This window comes from Squalius cephalus, assembly GCF_949319135.1.
Source record: "Squalius cephalus genome assembly, chromosome: 1".
In the NCBI taxonomy this organism is placed as follows: Eukaryota; Metazoa; Chordata; class Actinopteri; order Cypriniformes; family Leuciscidae; genus Squalius; species Squalius cephalus.
The window spans coordinates 10,975,166-10,998,167 of record NC_137122.1 but is presented as its reverse complement, the minus strand read 5'-3'; the positions used below and the strand labels follow the sequence as shown (position 1 = coordinate 10,998,167).

Genomic DNA, 23,002 nt, shown 5'->3' with positions numbered 1-23,002 from the left:
AAAAATAACTAGTATAGTCCACATATAGCCTTAAAACCACTCCACATAGTCTATAATGGTATTAATAATAACATATAATGCATAAATGATAATTCATTGCATTTAAAATCTACATTTCAAACTTTTTGTAATGTATATGTAAAGCTGGATATCAAGGGTTAAACTGTAAATAATTTAGCCATAAAAACGGACCATAACAATGAGTTGTTGATAAAATGAGTAATGAGTTTATTCAATAATTACATGAAGCACAGACCGATCGGTTTATGACATCTGTACTCTCTCTGTACTCTGTCATAAACCTATCGGTCTGTGCAGCGCCGGTTCAAGTCGAACAAGCCTGACGTGATTGCAGTGGGAGGAGCTTCACTGATGATACAACTTATTTTATTGCTAACCTGAACATTATCCTGCCTCTTCATTAAAAATATAGGCAGACATCTAGAAATACAGAAAAGAACAAAAATAATGTAAAGTCAATTCTCCCAAATATTAATAATGGTAAGAAAAACAGTTGGAAGCATAAAAACATAAATAAATGTGCATATTTGTAAATACACTCAGTCTGCTGACACCAATGAAATGAGCTTTAACTGTTTTCAAGACACTTACATTGTTCTTGCTCCGTCAAAGCAATAACGGTGTCCATGTTATGAGTTTTTTATTTACTTCAACTGCTCAATGCTCTGGTAATACCAATGGGATGACCCATTTCAGGAGTTGCCACAATTACATTTTAAAATCAGAATATGAGTATAGCTCACTTATATTCAATAAAATATTGAAACGTTAGCAATACGGATTCTAAACACAAGCTCCAGTGATTAAATGTCAAAGCGCGGTTTGAACGCCCCGCCCCCCCAGCTGAACTGGAAGTTTTGATTGGTTTTGCACCCGAGTCAGACCTGTCTGTTATTGGCTGAAGCGCAGGGCTGAGGGCTCAGCCTCCACCGCACGCAGTCATGTGAAAAGTGTTTGTGAAATGTAAGCTCGCTCTGTTGCTCCGTCTGCACCTTTGTCAAAGTACTCTGTACTTTTGGTAAAAAATAAATGTAGCGAAGTTGAATACTTTATTTTAATTCTACTCAAGTAAAAGTAAAAGTACCACAATTTAATTATACTCAAGAAAGTAGAAAAAATCTAAAAATCTACTCAAGTACTGTAACGAAATTATTTGTAATTAGTTACTTTCCACCACTGAAAATAACATGTCCACTGACAGCCTACAGGAGTCCAGTCAAATAAGTTACAGGTGGGTACAGGAAGGGCCCACATGTAACTTATTTGATGGGACCTCTTTAGGCTGTCCGTGGTCAGTGCATTATTAGTCATATTTCATAATTATAAATGTTTTATTGCTATTGGAAAGATACGGGTGAGTTTTTGGAAAGATATGGGTGAGTTTTCGGAAAGATATGGGTGAGTGCCCCTGAGTTGAGCCCCCCAATATCTTGAGTTCCATAGGTCCATAGATCCACTTGTGCTGAATTGTACCCTGAAACAGCTGAAAATTTCTAAGTTGAAAACAGCATCCCACCCTGTAAGCTGTGCGTGGTCAGTGCATTAACAGGTCATATTTCATCATTATAAATGTTTTATTGCAAACATGTTGGTATACTTTACAGTTCATAATTATGCATTATTAGCATTAAAATGACATGTCCACGGCATGTGACGGCTGGTACTAAATAAAATGGGGGGGGGGCAACAAACTGAATTATTAATCCAGGACTAAATGTAGGCTAATTGTTAAATAACAATTTAACAGTGATAATAATGTAGCTATCATTAGCCTAAAGTTTAGCTAAAACTTCAGCCGGTAGTGTTGGGAAATAGCCAATTGCCAAATAAATCTGAATTTTTGGGCTAAATGGCGATGTATGGTATAATCTGAGTATTTAATTATTATTTTTAAATATTAAATATATTTAATATCCTGATCAATATTGTCCTACAAACAATGTTCATATTAAAGGTTATAATGTAGACAGACAGCAATCTCATTCAATGTCAGTCATGTGTGCAGTGAAATATTTATTAGGCATTTAAAAGCTCTATTGAGAAAATTAAAACATGGAAAGCGCAATAAGCAATCAATGCTTCACGACTTTCAGAAATAAAATTATTCTTGATTCAAACAGAAAATTAAAATGGACAATACAATTTTGATAAAACGAGTAAAGAGTTTAATCAATAATTACATGAAGTAGGGGTGTGCCATATCATACCGTCCACGATAATACCGGTATAAATTTTTACATGATAAAAAAGTGTCATATCGCGATATCACTGATATAGCGATGCAATGACGTATGGCGCATTACGTTCCTTAGCACGCACAATAACAACACCTGTCTGAGCGCGAGAGCAGCAAGTCAGCCTCCAATGACGATTTAGTACCTAAAAAGGAGCTCCTTCAATAGTATTTTAATAATTCCCGCAGGTCTACCACTTATAATGCGGGAAATTCCCCCGCAAATATTGATTTTACCAACCGTGTGAGTTTTCAGCGGTGCCGCGTCTTCTCTCTCTCTCGCTTTCAAAATGGGTTGCACAAGTCAAGCGTCGATACCACACTCTTGTGTTTAGCAGTCAGGACATGACGGAATTGTCTTTTGTCACTTGCATCGTAACTAAAGTTTATCATTTTCACTTCTTTTTAAGTCTTATCAGTTTAAACATTTGCGATTTTAAACTATTCAGTACTCTCGCGCGCTCTCTGAGAGATGTTTACTCTGCGTGCATACAGTAAAGCCGCCTCACAAACAGCTCGCGAGTAACAAAAGTTCTATTTCGCGGATTATATTGCTTTAACGGGGGAAAAAACACGCAAAATTGTGTAAAAATTCCGGTCATGGTTAGTATATTCGTAAACAGTCGGTTATGTCTGAAATAACCATAAAACGTGCGTGACAGTGTGACAGACAGTATAACAGTAATGGATCCGGGCACTAGCTCTAAAAGTGACAGCAGCCATGTGTCTGTCATTAATGTTGTCGTCAAAACAACAAAAGATAGCTTTCATTGTAAGGAATCAGAATTAGCCTAATAGCCTTTAATTTAATTTAGTCAGGACTAGTGTTATTTTACATTTGATTACCTTATTCAGTTTCTGTAGTATTTCTGAATAGTGTTAGACCTACCCAAAAACGTTTCTCTTTATTTGTATCTTTATTATTTTGTATATGTTTTGCTACTTTTTTCAATTTAATTCAAAGATTGAAATCAAGCTTCCTTGTGTTGTGTAAACTCTGAAATACAAAATTACCCAATTGTAAAAACACAATGAGTGAGCAAACATTTAGGTGAGATAAATGTAATAAGAAAAATTGTCAATTTTTTTTTTTATATCGTCATAAATATCATTATCGCAAATATTCTTGAAATATCGTGATATAATTTTGAGGCTATATCGCCCACCCCTAACATGAAGCAATTACAAACATTAAGTAAAAGTGAAGAAGAATGAGACAGATCTCTCTCTCTCTACTGACTTATAAGAGCCAAATCATCTCAGGAGAAGAAGAGAAGTGTCCAGTTTCAAAGATACATGAGAGTATATCTTGAGTTTGCATTGAAGAGTAGAAATGGAAGAGAAACTGATGAAAAACAATGAAGAACGAGTTACAAATTAATATCAGATTCATGTCTCTCTTAACCCCCTGAGGTCGGCTATCGCGCCGGCGCGATAGGCACGTTTTTTTCCCTATCAGTGAAAAAAAAAATAAAAAAAAAAATATTACTTTTTATCTTATATGCTTGTGTTATACATCAATCGATCCTGTTAAGTGTGTATTATTTTTGTGTATACTCACAATAAAAACAAAGTGTTGTGCTTTTCGCCAAATAAAGAAAAATAAACACGAAGCGAGTTCTGCCTTCTCTCTCTCCGTGTAGTCCATTCTGAAACGCGTCCGAAAATGAACAATAACTCAGCGAATACTTCTCACACAGACACGTGAGATATGTCTTTATGAAGCTTGAAATCTCTTCTTGTAAATGAAGTAATTTATATAAAAAACAAATGTTTTCAACTCATGTAATCTGTCTGAAAGCAAGGAGAGGTACCGTTTTCCCTTCTGCCTCATTATCTTTATAATCAGCTGCTGCCGCCCCGCCCCCGGCGCAATTCACATGTAAATAGTTTACCTGATCTAGTATGCATCGCATACGCCCCCCCATCAATGCCATAAAAACACAGTTTCTTCATGAGACTTACTGATAGTTCATCGCGTTTTGAGTATGGCTCGTTTCTCCGGTGAAGACGCCCTTCAGATGATTCTGGACAGCGAGGAAGAATGCACGATACCGGGTTGTTTCCTCAGAGGAAGATTATAACAGACGACGAACGGCAGCATTTTGAAGAGCGAATTCCGCCGAGGACACAATTTCGGAGTAAGTTTTACTTAAAAGTCTTTTGTCTTTTATTTTTCGTGTTCGCATTTATGAGGAAAAAAACAATATTATGTGACAGTTCTCCATGATGGACGCGAGCGCTCTAAGCACTAAAAGACTTTCAAACATTCACAGAGACCTCAAAACAGAAAGTACAAATCCTTTCTTTAAAACGAATTTAGTTTTGTATCAATTGTATCTTAATTTTAATAATTTTTTCATTAACAAATTTCCTGGATTTAAAGTAAATATAGGCAATCACAACATAAGGTCTGAAAGCTGGTTCTAAACAAAACCATCCAAAACAAAATATGTAGCCTAATAAATGTGCATTTCTCCGGTGCGTTCACTGCGAAGATCGCGAGTCAAAAGCCTATCATCAACTTCATCTTTGCCAGAAGTTAAATTTATATCGAGTTTGTGAATGAATGATGTTGTTTTAGCAAACTGTATTGCTAGACTGAGATGAGTAAAAATCGACTGAAATATGTTGAAATAAAATGTAGGCTATTTGTATAAGCAACGTATTAAACGGCAAATTAACAATATGCACTAATATTTCATGAAAACAACGTTACAGTCAGGCGAAATATGAAAGACAACATTTTGTTTAGTAGATTTGGGTACAGTTTTTACTGTAGAATATACTGCCTCGTCAAATAAGCTTTTGTTTAGCAATTTCTATATATAAAATAGCCTACTATTTTTGTCAAAAATAAAGTCATCAACTAAGATGTTAGCCATTCCAATGTTGGCTATATTCAAAGTAATGAATACATAGATAAAATGTAGGCCTATAATCTTTTTTTTTTTACAAAGAAAGAGTACACTTGAAATATTGTTGAAATTGTAATTATTGTTGTAATTGTAACCTTTTTAATAAAATAGCAAAACATATTTACAAGATAGATGTAAGCAAAATCTTAAATGGTCAATATAAGTCTTCTTCTAAATATATCTTTTGTCCTTGCATTGTGGCTCAGTCAGTTTCACACCTGAATGAATGGCTCATTATGCAGAGTCATTATGCAGAGTGGGTGGGACAATGTAATCTAAGGTGAAAACCACTCCTCGTTCACGCCCCCCTCGCATATTGGCTTTCCAAGCAAAACCTGTTTTACATCAATTTAAATCAATGTATGGTTTTATGTGAAATATAAAGCAAGACTATTTTCACATAATTTTGAAGAAAAAACTATAGGCGACCACATCCATTAGTCAAAAGTCTTATTGCCACATATTTAGTATGTGTTTTATGGCCTTATTTCTGCAACTTTCATTTTATTTTTTTCCAATAAGCACGCATAAACATTATTCTCTTAAAAATTCAAACATATACATGCATGTTGATCAGATATTTTGGTAGCCCTGTTTGTGCTATATAGAGTGAATTTACACCTTTGCCATTAACATGTTTATAAATAACTGAAAAAAGCACAAATGTCAGAGCATGTCAGAACACCTCCAGGGCCCAGAAAACAGCTCAGACTCCAGAGGGTTAAAAGTGTTATGGCCTTCTTCTCCAGTGTGAATTTTCTGGCACTCTTTCAGTTCATCTTCTGTAGTAAAGGACTTCCAGCACTGAAACACACACCGCTGTGTCTTTTCTGCTGTAATATTACTAATGAATCTTCTCCTTTGTGTGAATCTTTATGTGTTTCTTCAGGACTGACGCCCAATGAAACTGTTTACCGCACTGATCACAGTTAAATGGTCTTTCTCCCAGTGTGAACTCTCATGTGAAGCTTAAGAGATGATTTGTGTCTGAAACTAGTTCTGCAGTGAACACACATGTGTGGCTTTTCTCCAGTGTGGATCCTCTCATGTGTTTTCAGATGTGATGAGTGACTGAATCTCTTGTCACAGTGTGAACACTTGTAAGGCTTTTCTCCAGTGTGGATCCTCTCATGTGTTTTCAGACTTTTTGACCGACTGAATCTCTTGTCACAGTGTGAACACTTGTAAGGTTTTTCTCCAGTGTGAATTCTCTGGTGCTGTTTTAAACAGTTTGCTGTAGTAAAAGACTTCCCACACTCAAAGCACACATACTCTCTCATATCAGTATGTATTTTCTGATGTGCATGTAAATATGGCAGCAGTGAAAAACTCTTTCCACACACAGAACATGAATGCGGCTTCTCCTTCGTATGAACTGTCAGGTGTTTCATCATGTGTGATGTCCTAAAAAAAGTTTTTCCGCATTGATCACATGTGAACGGCTTCTCTCCGGTGTGGATCCTCATGTGACGCACAAGACTTTGTTTGGTTGTGAAACTGTTTCCACACTGAACACACATATGTGACTTTTCTCCAGTGTGGATCCTCTTGTGTTTGGTCAGATGATGTTTTTGTGCGAAACTCGTCCCGCATTGATCACATGTGAACGGCTTCTCTCCAGTGTGAACTCTCATGTGTGACTTAAGACGCTGTTTGGTTGTGAAACTTTTCCCGCATTGATCACATTTGAACAGTTCTCCAGTGTGGATTCTCATGTGATGCTGAAGACTTTGTTTGGCTGTGTAACTCTTTCCACACTGAGTGCAGGTGAAAGATTTTTTGACTCCTCTTTTGTTTAAAAGGGTCTTTTTAGTTTTTGAGCGACTCAAAGGTTTTTCTCCAGGTTTGACATGATGTTCCTCCTTCACTTCACTCAGTTCTTCGCTCTCCTCCTTCACTTCACTCAGTTCTTCGCTCTCCTCCTTCACTTCACTCAGTTCTTCGCTCTCCTCCTTCACTTCACTCAGTTCTTCACTCTCCTCCTCCACTTCACTCAGTTCTTCACTCTCCTCCTTCACTTCACTCAGTTCTTCACTCTCCTCCTTCACTTCACTCAGTTCTTCACTCTCCTCCTTCACTTCACTCAGTTCTTCACTCTCCTCCTTCACTTCACTCAGTTCTTCACTCTCCTCCTTCACTTCCATCGGGTCTGACATAAAAGAAAAAGGTTTAATTTATTTTCAGCACATCAATAATTCAAAGAGAGAAATATGAAAGTGAGCCCTGATGTAATAGCAGAAAGTACTAGTAGACCATTGCGGTAACACTTTATTTTACGGTGCCCTTGATACAGAGTAATTACTTAATTAATTACTTAGTAATAGACTTTGTAATAACATGTAACAAAATGTACTTAACATGTAACTAAGTTATGGAACAGCCTGAACTTACAGATTGTAATTACGCACATGTAATAGGCAGCTACTGTTACACATGTGTAACAAGCCGAGTCTGTTACATACGTGTTACGGACTTGGTACACTGTAATTATGTAAGAAAGTACTTAGTATAACACAATGTAACAACAAGTACTTAACCCCCTGAGGTCGACAATCGCGCCGGCGCGATAGGCTCGCTTTTTTTTCAGTTCAGTTCAAAAGAAATTAATTTTGCTCTGTTGACTTTGATATTACAAGCAAGTTTCATACATCAATCGATTCTGTTAAATGTGTATTATTTTTGTGTATACTCACAATAAAAACAAAGTGTTGTGCTTTTTGCCAAATAAAGAAAAATAAACGTGATGCGAGTTCTGCCTTCTCTCTGTCAGTTAAATCCATTCTGAAACGTGTCCGAAAATGAACTGTAACTCAGCGAATACTCAGTAAAACAGGCATACAGACACACAAGCATGAAGCTTGAATTCTCTTCTTTTAAATGAGGTAATTTATATAAAAAACAAATATTCTCATCTTGTGAAATCTGTATTAAAAGAGAGCGATTCCAGTCGAGCTCATTAGAGCTAATTCAAATGTAATGTGAACCCGCCCACGGAGAGCGCGTGCTATTCAAACGCAAATTACTGAGGCAAACCTGTGAACGCCCCCCATATCAGCTCGAGAAAACACAAGTTTAATCATATCATTGTAGCCTACGTGTTTACACCATCTGGCAGCGCTGTGAGGAATAATAATAATGGAGAATCTACCTCAGAGTGTGGGTATTGCGAGGAGCGAGGATCCTACTGAGTGAGGAATACTGTAGTAAGATTTTTTTCCTTCTCAAGTTAATCGCGTTTCCGTGTGAATGAATGAACGGCAGCCGCAGAGATGCGCGCTGTTTACCACAGCTCGCAAAAAGACAGTTTAAATTTAAATCGCCTTTCTGTGTGTGTGTGAATGAATGATGATGTTTTAGCAAAATGTATTGCTATACTGAGATGAGTAAAAATCGACTGAAATATGTTGAAATAAAATGTAGGCTATTTATAAGCAACGTATTAAACTGCAAATTAACATTTATATGCCCTAATATTTCATAAAAACAACTTTACAGTCAGGCGTTTCTGTGTGTGAATGAATGTTTCGGTTTTAGCAAACTGTATTGCTATACTGAGTAAAAATCGACTGAAATATGTTGAAATAAAATGTATTTGTATAAGCAACGTATTAAACTGCAAATTAACATTTATATTTCTTATAATAAAAATGAAAGACCTATGTTACAGACATATGAAAGACAACATTTCGTTGATTAGTTTTGGATAGATTATACATTTTTACTGTAAAATATCTGCCACCTCAAATAAGCTTTTGTTTGCCAATTTTTGCTCATATGTTAAATATAGTATGTTTTGTCAAAAATAAAGTAATCAAATAATCAATCAAATCCTTAACTTTGAAATATGTATGATAAAACGTATACTTTAGTTTTTACAAAGAAAGATTACACTTGAATTGTTGTTGTAATTGTAACCTTTTTAATTAAAAAAAAAAGATATTTACAAGGTAGATGTAAACAAACTATTAAAAGGTAAATATAAGCCTTTTCTTTAAATAATTTTTATTGTGTTTTATTAGTGACAAATTTGGGGAGAGGATAAATATTCCAAAACTGAAAATACAGTATGAGAATTAACTGCACAATTACTAGACATGTTTTCCTTGGATATTATAGGCCAATTTGCAAGCACAATTTGTGGAAAAATAAAAAAGAATTGAGATGCTTCCAACTGTTGCTCTTGCATTCTTGTGGCTCAGTGACTCACCTGAATGAATGGCTCATTAAGTATGCGGGCCCCATTGTCTCCTCAGGTGTGAACCACTAAATATGCATGATCGTTGACGCCCACTCGAATATTGCCTTTCCAAACAGAAAGTGCTTTGCAAAATTCAAATCAATGTATTGTGTTATGTGAATGATTAGGCAGGATGATTTTCACATCATTTTGAAGAAAAAACACTAGGCGATGACATCCATTAGACAAAAGTCTTATTGGCACATATTTAGTATGTGTTTTGTGGTCTTATTTCAGAAACTTTCGTTTTTAGTTTTTTCAATAACCACGCATAAACATTATTCTCTCAAAAATGCAGACATGTACATTCTTGTTGCTCACATATTATGGTAGCCCTGTTTGTGCTAAATAGTGTGTATTTTTTTTGTGCCATTAATATGTTTATAAGCAACTGAAAAAAGCACAAATGTCAGGGCATGTCAGAACATCTCAAGGACCCCAAAAACACCTCTGAAATGTGTCATTTGCATATTAAAATCACAAAAAAAATCAAGCTGGGGCACAAGCAATACAATTTTGGTAAAATGAGTAAAGTTGAATCAATAATTACATGAAGCACATACAAACAATAAAGTAAAAGTGAAGGAGAATGAGACAGATCTCTCTCTTTACTGACTTATAAAATCCAAAGCATCTCAAGAGAAGAAGAACAGAAAAGAGTCCAGTTTCAAAGATACATGAAAGTATATCTTGAGTTTGCATTGAAGAGTAGAAGTGGAAGAGAAACTAGATGTTCTGATGAAAAACGAGTTAAAAATTAATATCAGATTCATGTCTCTCTTAAAAGAGAGATTCATGTCTCTCTAAAACACACCGCCGTGTCTTTTCTGCTGTAATATTACGAATGAATCTTCTCTTTTGTGTGAATATTTCAGGTGTTTCTTCAGGACTGACGCCCAATGAAACTGTTTACCGCACTGATCACAGTTAAATGGTCTTTCTCCCAGTGTGAACACTCATGTGAAGCTTAAGAGATGATTTGTGTCTGAAACTAGTTCTGCAGTGAACACACATGTGTGGCTTTTCTCCAGTGTGGATCCTCTCATGTCTTTTCAGATGTGATGAGTGACTGAATCTCTTGTCACAGTGTGAACACTTGTAAGGTTTTTCTCCAGTGTGGATCCTCTCATGTGTATTCAGAGATGATGAGTAATTGAATCTCTTGTCGCAGTGTGAACAATTGTAAGGCTTTTCTCCCGTGTGGATCCTCTCATGTGTTTTCAGACCTGTTAAATCATTAAATCTCGTGTCACAGTGTGAACACTTGTAAGGTTTTTCTCCAGTGTGGATCCTCTCATGTGTTTTCAGACTTTTTGAATGACTGAATCTCTTGTCAGTGTGAACACTTGTAAGGTTTATCTCCAGTGTGAATAATCTGGTGTTTTTTTAAACAGTTTGCTGTAGTAAAAGACTTCCCACACTCAAAGCACACGTACTCTCTCACATCAGAATGTATTTTCTCATGTGCATGCAGGGCTCCAGACTAACTTTTTTTATTAGGAGCGCTGTAGCCCCTGACTTAAAATTTTAGGAGCGCAAGCAGAAAATTTAGGTGCACACCTTCACATTTTCCCCCTAAATAACTATTACAGACAAATGCTTTGATAATAAATAGATTTAACGTACAGAAATTATGGTGCAGTTTTATTTTAAGATCACAGGGCTCCAGACTAACATCTGAGGGCCGCGGCTCTAAGTTCGACAGAAAGTATTTGGTAGCACTGTGGGATGACAAAGCACTGAGCTAAATTTGAGGTGTATAGATAAAGTTAAATTGAATTATTATCCTTCATAATGTCTTAATATTATTTCAAAAGCAAAATGAGTGACAAAATAGATATTAGGGAGTGAAAATAGCCAATAAGCACCCTCAGCAGCTGTTTACAATGGTAATTTAGTCTTCTTTTAAAAAAAAAATAAGTGTGAGTTTTCCTACTTCTTGAAACTTTCAGTTTTATAAATAGAGACAATCTTTAAAGGATGAACAAAAATGTTTTGGTCGACACATTAAAAAAACAAACATTTTAATAGGATATAGTTTTGAAGTGCTGTAAAAAGATGTGTAGGCTACTTTCATAACCACAGTATACCATAGTTATAGTTATGCCTGGTTCAGAATACGCAATTTTTTTGTCTGTTACTATAGTCAATGTATCAGATTACACGATTTCGACTCCTAAAAATCTTGTCATGTCCTGGACAAGAAACATTGTCAGACTACACATTGCTTTACGACCAGTCATCTCGAGCCGTCTCACACACATATTCACTCGCACATGTACACACGCACTCACTCACATACACGCACATAGACTAACGCACGCACACACTCACTCACTCACTCGCGCACACACTCTCTCACTCTCTCTCGCTCGCTCGCTCACTCGCGCGCGGGCGCACACACACACACACACACACTCATTCACTCGCGCGCACACACTCATTCACTCGGAACCCTTCATGGTGGACCGTTAAAAAATTAAACATGCTAGTCTTCTTGTCGTGATGTCGTAAACAAAGCATCGCAGACGCGACGTCGGTTGTCGCCCACTATGAACGAGATGAAATTTACTGGTCGCACATGTGCGACTGGATGTAAAATTTAGTCGCACACTCTCAAATTTTGGTCGCAAAATGCGACCATTTGGTCGCAGTCTGGAGCCCTGGCATGTAAATATGGCAGCAGTGAAAAACTCTTTCCACACACAGAACATGAATGCGGCTTCTCCTTCGTATGAACTGTCAGGTGTGTCTTCAGGTGTGATGTCCTAAAAAAAGTTTTGCCGCATTGATCACATGTGAACGGCTTCTCTCCGGTGTGGATCCTCATGTGACGCACAAGACTTTGTTTGGTTGTGAAACTGTTTCTACACTGAACACACATATGTGACTTTTCTCCAGTGTGGATCCTCTTGTGTTTGGTCAGATGTTGTTTTTGTGCGAAACTTGTCCCGCATTGATCACATGTGAACGGCTTCTCTCCAGTGTGGATTCTCATATGAACATCAAGACGCTGTTTGGTTGTGAAACTCTTTCCACACTGAGTGCAGGCTAAAGATTTCTTGGCTCTTGTTTTCTTTAAAAATGTCTTTTTAGTCTTTAAGCGACTCAAAGGTTTTTCTCCAGGTTTGACATGATGTTCCTCCTTCACTTCACTCAGTTCATCACTCTCCTCCTTCACTTCACTCAGTTCTTCACTCTCCTCCTTCACTTCCATCAGGTCTAAAATCAAAGAAAAAGGTTTTATTTTATTTTCAGCAAAATAATTAGAAGAGAGTGTAGCAACAATGACATCCGGCCAGCTGCTTTTCAAATTAAGTGAATCATGAGGGTGTCGAACACATCTTCTTTGTCCTTAGGAAGACGATCTCTGGTTATTATTCCCTACGGGGGTAATTCACCAGCGCCAGTGTGGCTGGAATCCCCCCCAGTTCAGCATGAACTCCCCGTGACTTTACAGACTCGTGACATTCCAACGCACACACACAAACACACTCGTGGACTTTGAAACAGACACTTCCACACATGCGATCCAATAGCCATGTTTTTGATATGTATTTTTATGTGTGTATAATTTCCATGGCAGATTGAGATTTTCTATGTTCTATCATAGAAATCAATTGACTCTTAAAATGCTCAGAATCCTACATTAGAAATGCATATCTGTATTCCCATATTCTGTACACCATGTCTGGTATCATTCTAATCGTAGTGATCTCACGGAATTGCATATATGTATGAGATTACAATAAAATTTGGCTCTCAACGAAGGCGGTCGCATTTTCTTCTCCTCCTGTCCCTTATCTCCCCTGCTTTGCTGCTCTCGTCTCGTCTACTGTCTTGTATGTACTTTGAGAGACTCTCTCTACACTGCTCTACAAACTAAGAAATTATGGATTTGATCAACTGGTCTCTCAACGCAATTGACACCATCTTCTCGACGAGAAGCTTGGGTTCGGGGGAACCTAACTGCCCTGCCGGGACGTTCGCAGCTGGCTACACGATGGACGCGTGGGAGAAGTGGCGAGTTGTGTGTCTGGCGGCTCTTTCCGTGGAGGACATTGAAGATATCTACCTATTCGGAACCATGATAACAGGTTTTCTGCTGTTTGGATTAGGCATTGCCCTGGGTTATCGAGGAATTAAGAAGACGGTGACAGCTGTCCAAAACCCCACAAGGCTGCCCGTGATGATTGAAGCAGTGGGCAGAGCTGTCAGCACTCAGACTGTGAATATGAACCACTATATGGATAACATCATGGAGAAGCTCACAGCTTTGGAAAGGAAAGTGGATCGTCTCGAAGACCAAGATGGACCAGGAGCTGTGAAATTGGAATGCGGCTACTCGTCCAGAGACCAAACAACCCCAATCTTATCTGCTTTCGGCCCCCCTCTATCAGCAGTGGCCTTGGCCGAGGCCTGCTGTTGGAACAACAACTCCTCCGGATGAGCACTGCAGCAAGACGCTCTTGCGTTCCTTCCCCCACTCCCCACAGACACCTGCTGATTGTTGACTCTGTCTGGGACCTGACCAAGGTTGTCTCCATGGCAACTGCTGTGTATCGCTATGACATCCTGCGGACTGAGGCACCTAGATTAGGATGCCAGGCGTAGCGACTCTCCAGGCCTACACATACACAAACTCTTACATATATACAGATATGCAATCACCCCCCCACCCCCAATCCCTCGCCTTCGACGCTTTGTACCACCAGTCTGACAGACGGGTCTGTGACCAGCGCCGAGAATGGCTGCAAGACCGGATGGCTGCTTGCCTGTGCTGGGTTACCTCCATCCCCCACTCCCCTCCCCTCCCCTCCCCTCCCCTCCCCTCCCCTCCCCTCCCCTGTTGCAAGTCTTGTGTGTTCATGTTGTGTACTGATTATGTGCAAATGTTGCTGAGGTGTTTTTTTTACTGTTCCCAAACTGTACTCCTTACAGGAGCATAGTCTGGGGGTTGCCTTTTTTTCTCCTCACCTCTCCTCATGTTATGCTGTATTTTTTTCCTCAATGCTCTGTCTTCCTGTCCTGTCTACCTCCTTGTCATATTGTATGTATGTTTTGTATGGACAGGTTGATGGCTAATTTCGCTGGTACTTGTGACTAGTGACAATAAAGCTACTACTACATAAAGCTACTACTATATATTTGGTATGAGTAGCCCTTTAATGTGTATTACGCTGTTACGCACGAATAGCGCGCTGACGTGCATTCCGCCAGACCGGTTTCAGTTTTCTCTCAGTTTCGTTTCTGCCGCCATCTTCTACGAGTGGTAAATGTGCGTGCATGAATGTAAGTTCATTGATCCTTATATTTAGCTGTTATATTGTGATTAGAGGTCGACCGATTCATCGGTTTTTTGCATTTTTTAACATAATCGGCATCGGCCAATATCCAAGTGTATCAAGCCGATTATTAGGCAGGCGCATCTGTGGGCAGCCTAGTGTTGTTGTTGTGGAAAACGCGTTTGGCGCACGCTGCGCCTAGAGTCATTCTCCAGCAGAGTGAGCAGACCTCATCCAGTACTTAAGGAAGGAGCTAAGTTCCTTGGAGAAAACTCCTTTATATTTAATTAAAAACTTTTGATATGTTGCTGCCAACTTAGAGAAAAAACATGAATAGGCGACATGACGTTCGACTACTTTGAAATTGATACCGTAGTTGAGGTTGCATTAGCACAGCAGAAGGGATTAGTGGTCGACCGATATGGGATTTTTAATGGCCGATGCCGATATTGAGAAAGAAATCTGGCCGATTGGCCGATATGAGGCCGATACAATACATGTGAATACAGTAAATAAGAGACAAAGAATACTGGTGAAACTAAATGAACATTTATTGTACATACTATTTATGCAAAATTCTTTTTGCAATAAAAAATATTTACTAAGAAATTAAAATGTAAACAAAAAGGTAAGGTAACACTTCAATAAATAAAGTTTTAGTGCAACTTCTTGTCTGCTTTACTATTTACAGTCATTTTTTCAGTCACATAAATAATTACTGCTGCTTACTGCAGGTTACAAATAACATTTATCATTAATGAACCAATCTAAACAATATTCATAAATTAATGACAAAATAGTATGTGTATGTGAGATTACATACATTTTATGTACAACATAGTTAAATATAAATCTCACATAGTTTATTTACACTATTTACTTTAAAATAGTTTAAATAGTTCAACCTTTTTTTAAGGTTGTTTTACTTCAAGTCCTATATTTAAATAATAATGATTTATGTGTTTAGTTTTGCTTGTTTGTTTCTTTAAAACGTTGCAAGCCGTCACATGTATTTGCATGACATACATGAACATATGAAAATGTATACTACACACGATATTACGCCAATCATGGATAAATAAATACAGTAGATAGTGAATAACATTTTCAAGGATTTATTTTCAAATGTAATATTATTACATAGTGTTCTCCTCTCATCCACCTCACGCGGCCAACTGATCTGTAATGCACGCGACCCAGCTTTTCCGCGCACGCGAGTCCGTTGGAAAACAGCGTCTAGTTTAAATGTAACCCGAGAACAACGCGCGTATCTGAGGAACAGCCAGTCACAGGATTTTTGACTGTTTGTGAGGTAAAATGTTTTCAGTTTTGTTTGAATTTGTTTATATCACATCTGTGACCCCCACTGGAGCTACCGTTGGGCTGCGGATCTGACATATCACGGTACTGTTTGAATAGACTCTGCTGCACGCCGGAGTGTTTTTGTGTGTAACACAATGTAGCGTCAGGTTTGAAAGCGAATGGTCATTTACTGTGTCTGTCAGATGTCTGCTTCACTTCTGAGTGGCTTGTCTTACGGTGCTGGGCGGAGCAGAGCGAGTGTATTCAGTTCATTCACGCTCGCTCTGTTCGCGTCAGTGGAAAAAAGCGCTAATGTACAGTCACAAACTGTTTTGAAATATATCGGCCAAACGGAAAGATTTATCGGCCGATGCCGATATCTAAAAAATTCCAAATATCGGCCGATATATCGGCCTCGGCGATATATCGGTCGACCACTAGAAGGGATGCTATCATGTCACAATAAGTAAGCAAGAATTTACAGACAGTGAATCTGAGATTTTTATTTGTTCTGTTTGTGTGTCTTATATTTGAGAGAGTTGTCACTCAATGCAGATGCATAAAATGCATAAAAAAAGAGACCAACTATATGCTAGTGAAGGACTGGCTTTGCTTTGCTAGCGTCGTTGTCGCTAGGGTTGGGTAGCTACAGACAGACCCGGAGCTAATACGGCACTGGTGCCTTAAAGGAGAACTCCGGTCAATTTTAACATTGAGCTCATTTTTTTGTACATTTGGAGTGCTGTCAATACAGAGAACAACGACAAAAATCGGTGTTGCCTACACCGAGTTATTCTATTTTTAAAATTTGCACCCTGTTGACTTCAATGGGGCAAGTACTAAACCTGCTTTTAGCCTCTTAACATCCTTGATGTGTCATTACAAGTGCACAGAAAATGTGAGTGATTCCTTCTGAGTGAACACGTGTGAGTCTGACTGCAGTAGATGTGAAAGAAATGTATAAAAATGATGTTATTTAAGCCAGCGCAAATACCTTTGTTTACATCCTGTTTTTCGGTTGAAGTCCAAAGTAGTCGATTGCAGAGTTCACACGCATAGGTTTAATACATATGATCACGCGTGTGAACTCGGCAATCGACTACTTTGGACTTCAACCGAAGACTCACTCGTGTTCACTCAGAAGGAATCACTCACATTTTCTGTGCACTTGTAATGACACATCAAGGATGTTAAGAGGCTAAAAGCAGGTTTAGTACTTGCCCCATTGAAGTCAACAGGGTGCAGATTTTAAAAAGAGGATAACACGGTGTAGGCAACACCGATTTTTGTCGTTGTTCTCTGTATTGACAGCACTCCAAATGTACAAAAAAATGAGCTCAATGTTAAAATTGACCGGAGTTCTCCTTTAACGACCGTTATTTACCGGACCGAAATATCAACGCGCATTTCTGTGCTTCATTTCGGTGCTACTGTTATGTCTGTGCTTCTCTTGGATGCTCCGAAGACGTTAGAATAACAGAAACATCGCTTCGCTGCACTTGACACTAGTCAGCAGTTAACTTTAGCATTCCGTTAGCTAGTAGCTGGATTAAACATGGTTAAAATGCTGGCCAAACAGTAGTGTAATGTGTGACTGTATTTCACTGTAGACTAGGGGTGGAACGGTACATGTATTCGTATTGAACCGAAACGGTACAGGCGTCAATTGTATCCACTGTACAATTATCACATTAACGATAATGATAATTTGCTGAGCCAGGAGAAATTGTACATCTCTTTAGTTTCATATAGATTACATTGCAGGAGAATATTTGTTTTAATTTCCAAAAAATATAAATATAAACTAAATTGATAAATGTCCAACATTTTGGTAACATGGCTGCAAAAATGTTTAACTTGATATAAATGTAAAATAAAATTTTACAATCATCTGATTTTGACAATCATTATGAAAGTTTCTCAAACCCTTTACTGACCATTTGTTGAAAACAAAAAATAATAACAATAATAATAAAGAAAACTATAACCATTTAAAAAAAGTGATGAAGTGCTTGAATGTGTCTAACATGAATGTTCTCCAGCATCATGAATGAATGAAGAATAAACACCAACCTCTTTGTTCTTCAGGATCTTCAGCGTGTTTCATTCTGCAGGGTTCTGGATCACTCATGTTCTCACTGTCCTCTTTAATAAACTCAGTCTTTGCAGATTTCAGCTCTTCCTGATGCTCTGATGCTCGTCTTCACTTGTAGCTGATGGGAATTTACAGCATTTATTGGATAACTGCTGTGGGAGGAGCTTCACTGATGATGAATTGCTGTGGGAGGAGCTTCACTGATGATGTAACTAGTGGGAGGAGCTGATCTGCCTAAATAAAAAAATTATCAGTTACTGAGTTTGGTTTTATACCAATTGATAACAGAACATAAATAATGTAAATTCTTCCAATTATAAATAATGGTAAGAAAAAATATAAATTACAGAAACATAGGGGAGAGGGGGCTCAACCTAAGGCAGGGCTAGTTGAAACACCCTTGTTTTAAATACTTCCACACATGCTAACATTTAGAAACTTAGTGTATTTACTAGTTGCCATTTCAACACGAGAAAAAAAAATGCGCCAAAATTTAGAAATCCTTGGAAGATTTCACTGAACATTTATTTAACGACAGCAAAAGTAAATTTCTTATTCACCTCTATTTTTGGTGTTTATTTTAAATTAGACAAATCTGATATTATTTTAATCCCCAATATTATGTTATTTAACAGTTGATATGGTTCTTTGAAGATTTGCTAACTAGCACAAGACACTAGCAGGGGAAGCAAAGAGGACATGGAGACCAACAGACTAGACAGAGCAGGTTACTTATGATATATAAAAAAAATCTTAGCTCTCAGATTCTCTTTTATTTTATTACGAAATTCAATAAAATGTTTACAGCATTAGGTGAGATTTTAAGATTTTTTTTTTTTCAATAAAAAAACATTATTTAAGTATTTAAAAGGCACCATTACGGAACTTTCCCCACGTTCATTACTCAATACAGGAACAATATAAAGTGTGTATAATTATCTGCTCTATATATTTAAATTGTAACAATATAATCTGCAAAAAATGAATGTCAACAAAGAAATATAAAGGTAGGCTACAAATTAAAATGGCAACAGCAAAACTTGAGATCGTTTCCCATCAATTCCCCTCACAGATCTCAAACTTTAACTCTTGACTTGACATTCAGTAAGTTCTCACAAACATCGAGACAATCACACAAACGAACACAAAATCGCTCAGGGGTGCGTTTCCCGAAAGCATCGTTGGCCAACTATGGTCGCAAGTTCATCGCAATGTCCATTTAACTCTATTGGTAACGACGGAACTTGCGACCAAAGTTGGCCAACGATGCTTTCGGGAAACGCACCCCAGGTCTGAATGAACTCAACATATTCTCCTCATGCTCGCTGCTGCTGCACTAAATGTTTATTTCAGAAGGAAGACGCCAGAAAAGACGCACAAGTATCGCTGTGATCGATGAAAACAAAACAGAAATGAGTCTGTCGCTTAATCAAACTGTATAAAGTGTGTGTGATGGTTGTGTGAATATGAGAAATACCGTGAACTGCTCTCCTCACCTTCTTCTCCTTCTTCTTCTTCTGATATTTGCGGCAGACTATAGTCGCTACAATGGCGTATTGCTGCCCTCCTCAGTTCATTTGAAGAATTAATAGATTTAACAGATTCTATCCTTATATATATTCCAATATAGTCCAGTCCGGTGCAAAAAAAAATGAGAACAAGTTTTTTTTGTCTCATAGTCCTTAGTACAAAGTAATGATTTTAGTAAATAACTTGAAATTATATACAGCTCTGAGTTCATGAGATTTCTTTCTGTACGATGAGATAAACAGTCCATTAGTGCATGGCTCACAGTTTCTACTTCTTCACATATGCTTGTTTTCCAACCATCCTTCCTAAACCTATATTAATATATATTAATATGGCTTTGAGGTTTGAGGTGCTGAATATATTATCATGTTCGTTGATGTATTATTCTTCTCTAATCTAACTTATTGCTGATTATCATTAATTACATGGTCAGCTGAATTGTACCCGTCATGATTTCATCATCCTGCTGTTTTAATACTATGATGGTACAAAAATAAAAATTGCATGCTTGTCTGCATATTTATTAAACGTATTCCTACCGGGATATTAGTCAGACTAAAAATAACTAGTATAGTCCACATAACCTTAAAACCACTCCACATAGTCTATAATGGTATTGATAATAATAATATCAAATGCATACATGATAATTCATTGCATATAAAATCTACATTTCAAACTTTTTGTAATGTATATGTGGAGCTGGATATCAAGGGTTAAACGGTAAATAATTTAGCCATAAAATCAGACAATAACAATGAGTTGTTGATGAGTAATGAGTTTACTCAATAATTACATGAAGCACAGACCGATCAGTTTATGACATCTGTACTCTCTCTGTACTTTTGCAGTGCCGGTTCAAGTAGAACAAGCCTGATGTGATTGCAGTGGGAGGAGCTTCACTGATGATGTGATTGCAGTGGGAGGAGCTTCACTGATGATGTGATTGCAGTGGGAGGAGCTTCACTGATGATGTGATTGCAGTGGGAGGAGCTTCACTGATGATGTGATTGCTTTGGGAGGAGCATGTGTGGGGGAAAAAATAACAAAAATAATGTAATGTAAATTCTTCAAAATACTAATAATGCCAGAAAAAAACAATTGAAAGAATCAACACAGAAATAAATGTACATATTTCGTCCCCTTGGAATTATAAGGTTCTATCTGACATTTTTGTCAAAATTGAGTTATTCACATATTCTTATTCTGTGACAACTTATTTACATTATGTGATGTTTTTTTTTTTTTAAGTTGTGTACATTTTGGGACTTTTTATTGAAAAAACAAAAAGGTTCTATCTACAAAGTCGAACTCTAACTTGGCTCTATAGGTTCTATCTGTGTGAGCCCATCAGCACTTCGAATGGACAGAAGAGGACCAATCAAAAAATGAGTCATAGAGAGTATAAGTCTGTGTTTTAAAAAATGAGTCACAGAGAGTATTATAGTTCTGTGTTTTAAAAAAATGAGTTTTTGAGACCTTGAAAAAATGAAAAAAATGAGACCTTTTTTTGTGATTATATAGTCAGTGAATCATTTTTCAATGATTATTAAACTTTATGAATTAATTTGCTGATGCATGTCTGTTTTCCTGCAGTTTTTAAAGTCTTAAAATGTCTTAATTTTTACAATATTAAGCCTTAAAGGTGAAATAGTCAACAATTGAATTGATGGGGTCTTAATTACAACAATAAACATTAGCATGTTATTTCAGACATACTGATGTCTCTAGAGAGAAAGCCATTTTACCTGGCCCACTTTAGGTGGAATAAAGTCCTGCTCAAATGTATTACAGTAGCTGCTTTTTGTCTAAACAAAAGAAAGATTAAAGTAACAATTTCTGCAATAATGTGTTTAATTACCCACCAAATTGGTACCAAAAATTAACATCTGCACTGGACAAAATATTTAGACCTACCTTGCTTAATTTGAAATGTCCTAAATACATGGAAGTGCTAAAAATATGAAATAAGAAAGGATCAAATTTTACTTTCTAACACATGTTGAGACATTGTTACAACATTAATAATTTTATATTTAGTGTTCAAATAATGTTTTGGCAGATAGAACCTTATAATTCTAAGCGAAAAGTGTTTTTTTAGAATTAGAAGTATCTGCATTTGACCCATTCCAAAAATCCCCATTTACAAATTTGAGAGGATTTTGATATTGTATATTTAGAATACATTTAGGGTCCCTGTTATTTTCATGTTTGAAAGAAACTTGTTCCCCATATACATTTTCCTATATGTAATGCAAAAACTTTGAAGCTCAATATCTCAAAACTGCTCAGAACGCAGATAGAACCTTATAATTCCAAGGGGACGATTTGTTGCCAACAATTACCCTCTGTTGAAATGAAATGAGCTTCATGGCAATTTAGAGAGCAGACGACTCTCTTTTAAATTACTCTCAGCGCTGCTTCAAGTTCAGTAAATCAGTTACTGTGTTTGTTTTTATACTAAATATCACATCTAAGCATTAATGTCTGTTTGTCTGTCTACTGTAAAGTAACTGATGCCCATACACAACTTATTTTATTGCTAACCTGAACATTATCCTGCCTCTTCATTAAAATATAGGCAAATATCTAGAAATACAGAAAAGAACAAAAATAATGTAATGTAAATTCTCCCAAATATTAATAATGGTAAGAAAAACAGTTGGAAGCATAAAAACAGAAATAAATGTACATATTTGTAGCCAAAAAATACCCTCAGTCTGCTGAGACAAATGAAATTTAAACCTTTAAAAAAATCTGGCGTTGGACACCATTCACTTACATTGCTGCGCGTCGAGTTGTTCCAGAGTTAAGTTGTTGAAATATCGACCTCTTTTGAATTGTCAACTGTCTATTTTGTATCAGAGGCCCTTTGCGATGCTTATACTGGTCTTCATTTGTACATGCACAGCGTAATTATTTATATTTTATGTTGGTTGTTTCAACCAATTTTCAAGCACTGCCTGCTAGCTAGTTAGCTAGCGCGACTTCGTCAGCTAAGAGTTCGGTAAGGAATCGCTGCCACCTTTATAGCAACTTTTATTTAATTAAATTTTTTGGGATATACTAACTTTTCATTATGTTTTATTGTCTTGAGTGAAGCGGCTTGTGAGAACAATGCTGGACCTCTAGGATTGTTATGGCCATCACCAGTCCTGTCTGTTTCATGGATCACCTGCCCCTGGTTTTTGTTTTTCTTGTTCACACACACTCACACAAGCACACATTTTTGTTGTCTGTCATTGTTTAATAAAAATATTTTATTTGAAAACCTTCATTTGTATCAGCAATGCTTAAATTCGTTTTTAATCTGTTATAGTTTTGATCATGTGTATGGCTTAATATTAAAATAATATTCTTAGTCTTAACATGATAATGTTT

The 23,002-nt window shown here is 37.1% G+C and overlaps 2 protein-coding genes across 4 annotated transcripts in view; both read right to left on the bottom strand.

Annotated features, from left to right (window-relative positions):
• The window catches only part of LOC307163209 (uncharacterized protein), a 325,993-nt gene that overhangs the window by 56,755 nt on the left and 246,236 nt on the right, over positions 1-23,002 (bottom strand). The gene's annotated exons all lie outside the window — the stretch shown is intronic.
• On the bottom strand, positions 5,239-19,646 carry LOC307172178 (uncharacterized protein). Of its 3 annotated transcripts, none has more exons than XM_079894284.1 (3): positions 19,569-19,607; positions 18,070-18,325; positions 5,239-7,321 (listed from the first exon to the last, which is right to left on the bottom strand). In XM_079894284.1, the coding sequence occupies exons 2-3, from the start codon at positions 18,125-18,127 to the stop codon at positions 6,102-6,104; spliced, it is 1,278 nt and encodes a 425-aa protein (XP_079750410.1). In that variant the 5' UTR covers positions 18,128-18,325; positions 19,569-19,607; the 3' UTR covers positions 5,239-6,101. The 3 variants fall into 3 exon arrangements, 1 of the variants encoding a protein (XP_079750410.1); XR_013823673.1 differs by lacking the exon at positions 5,239-7,321 and adding an exon at positions 9,077-12,631 and having other exon boundaries at positions 19,588-19,646; XR_013823674.1 differs by lacking the exon at positions 5,239-7,321 and adding an exon at positions 9,077-12,631 and having other exon boundaries at positions 19,569-19,609.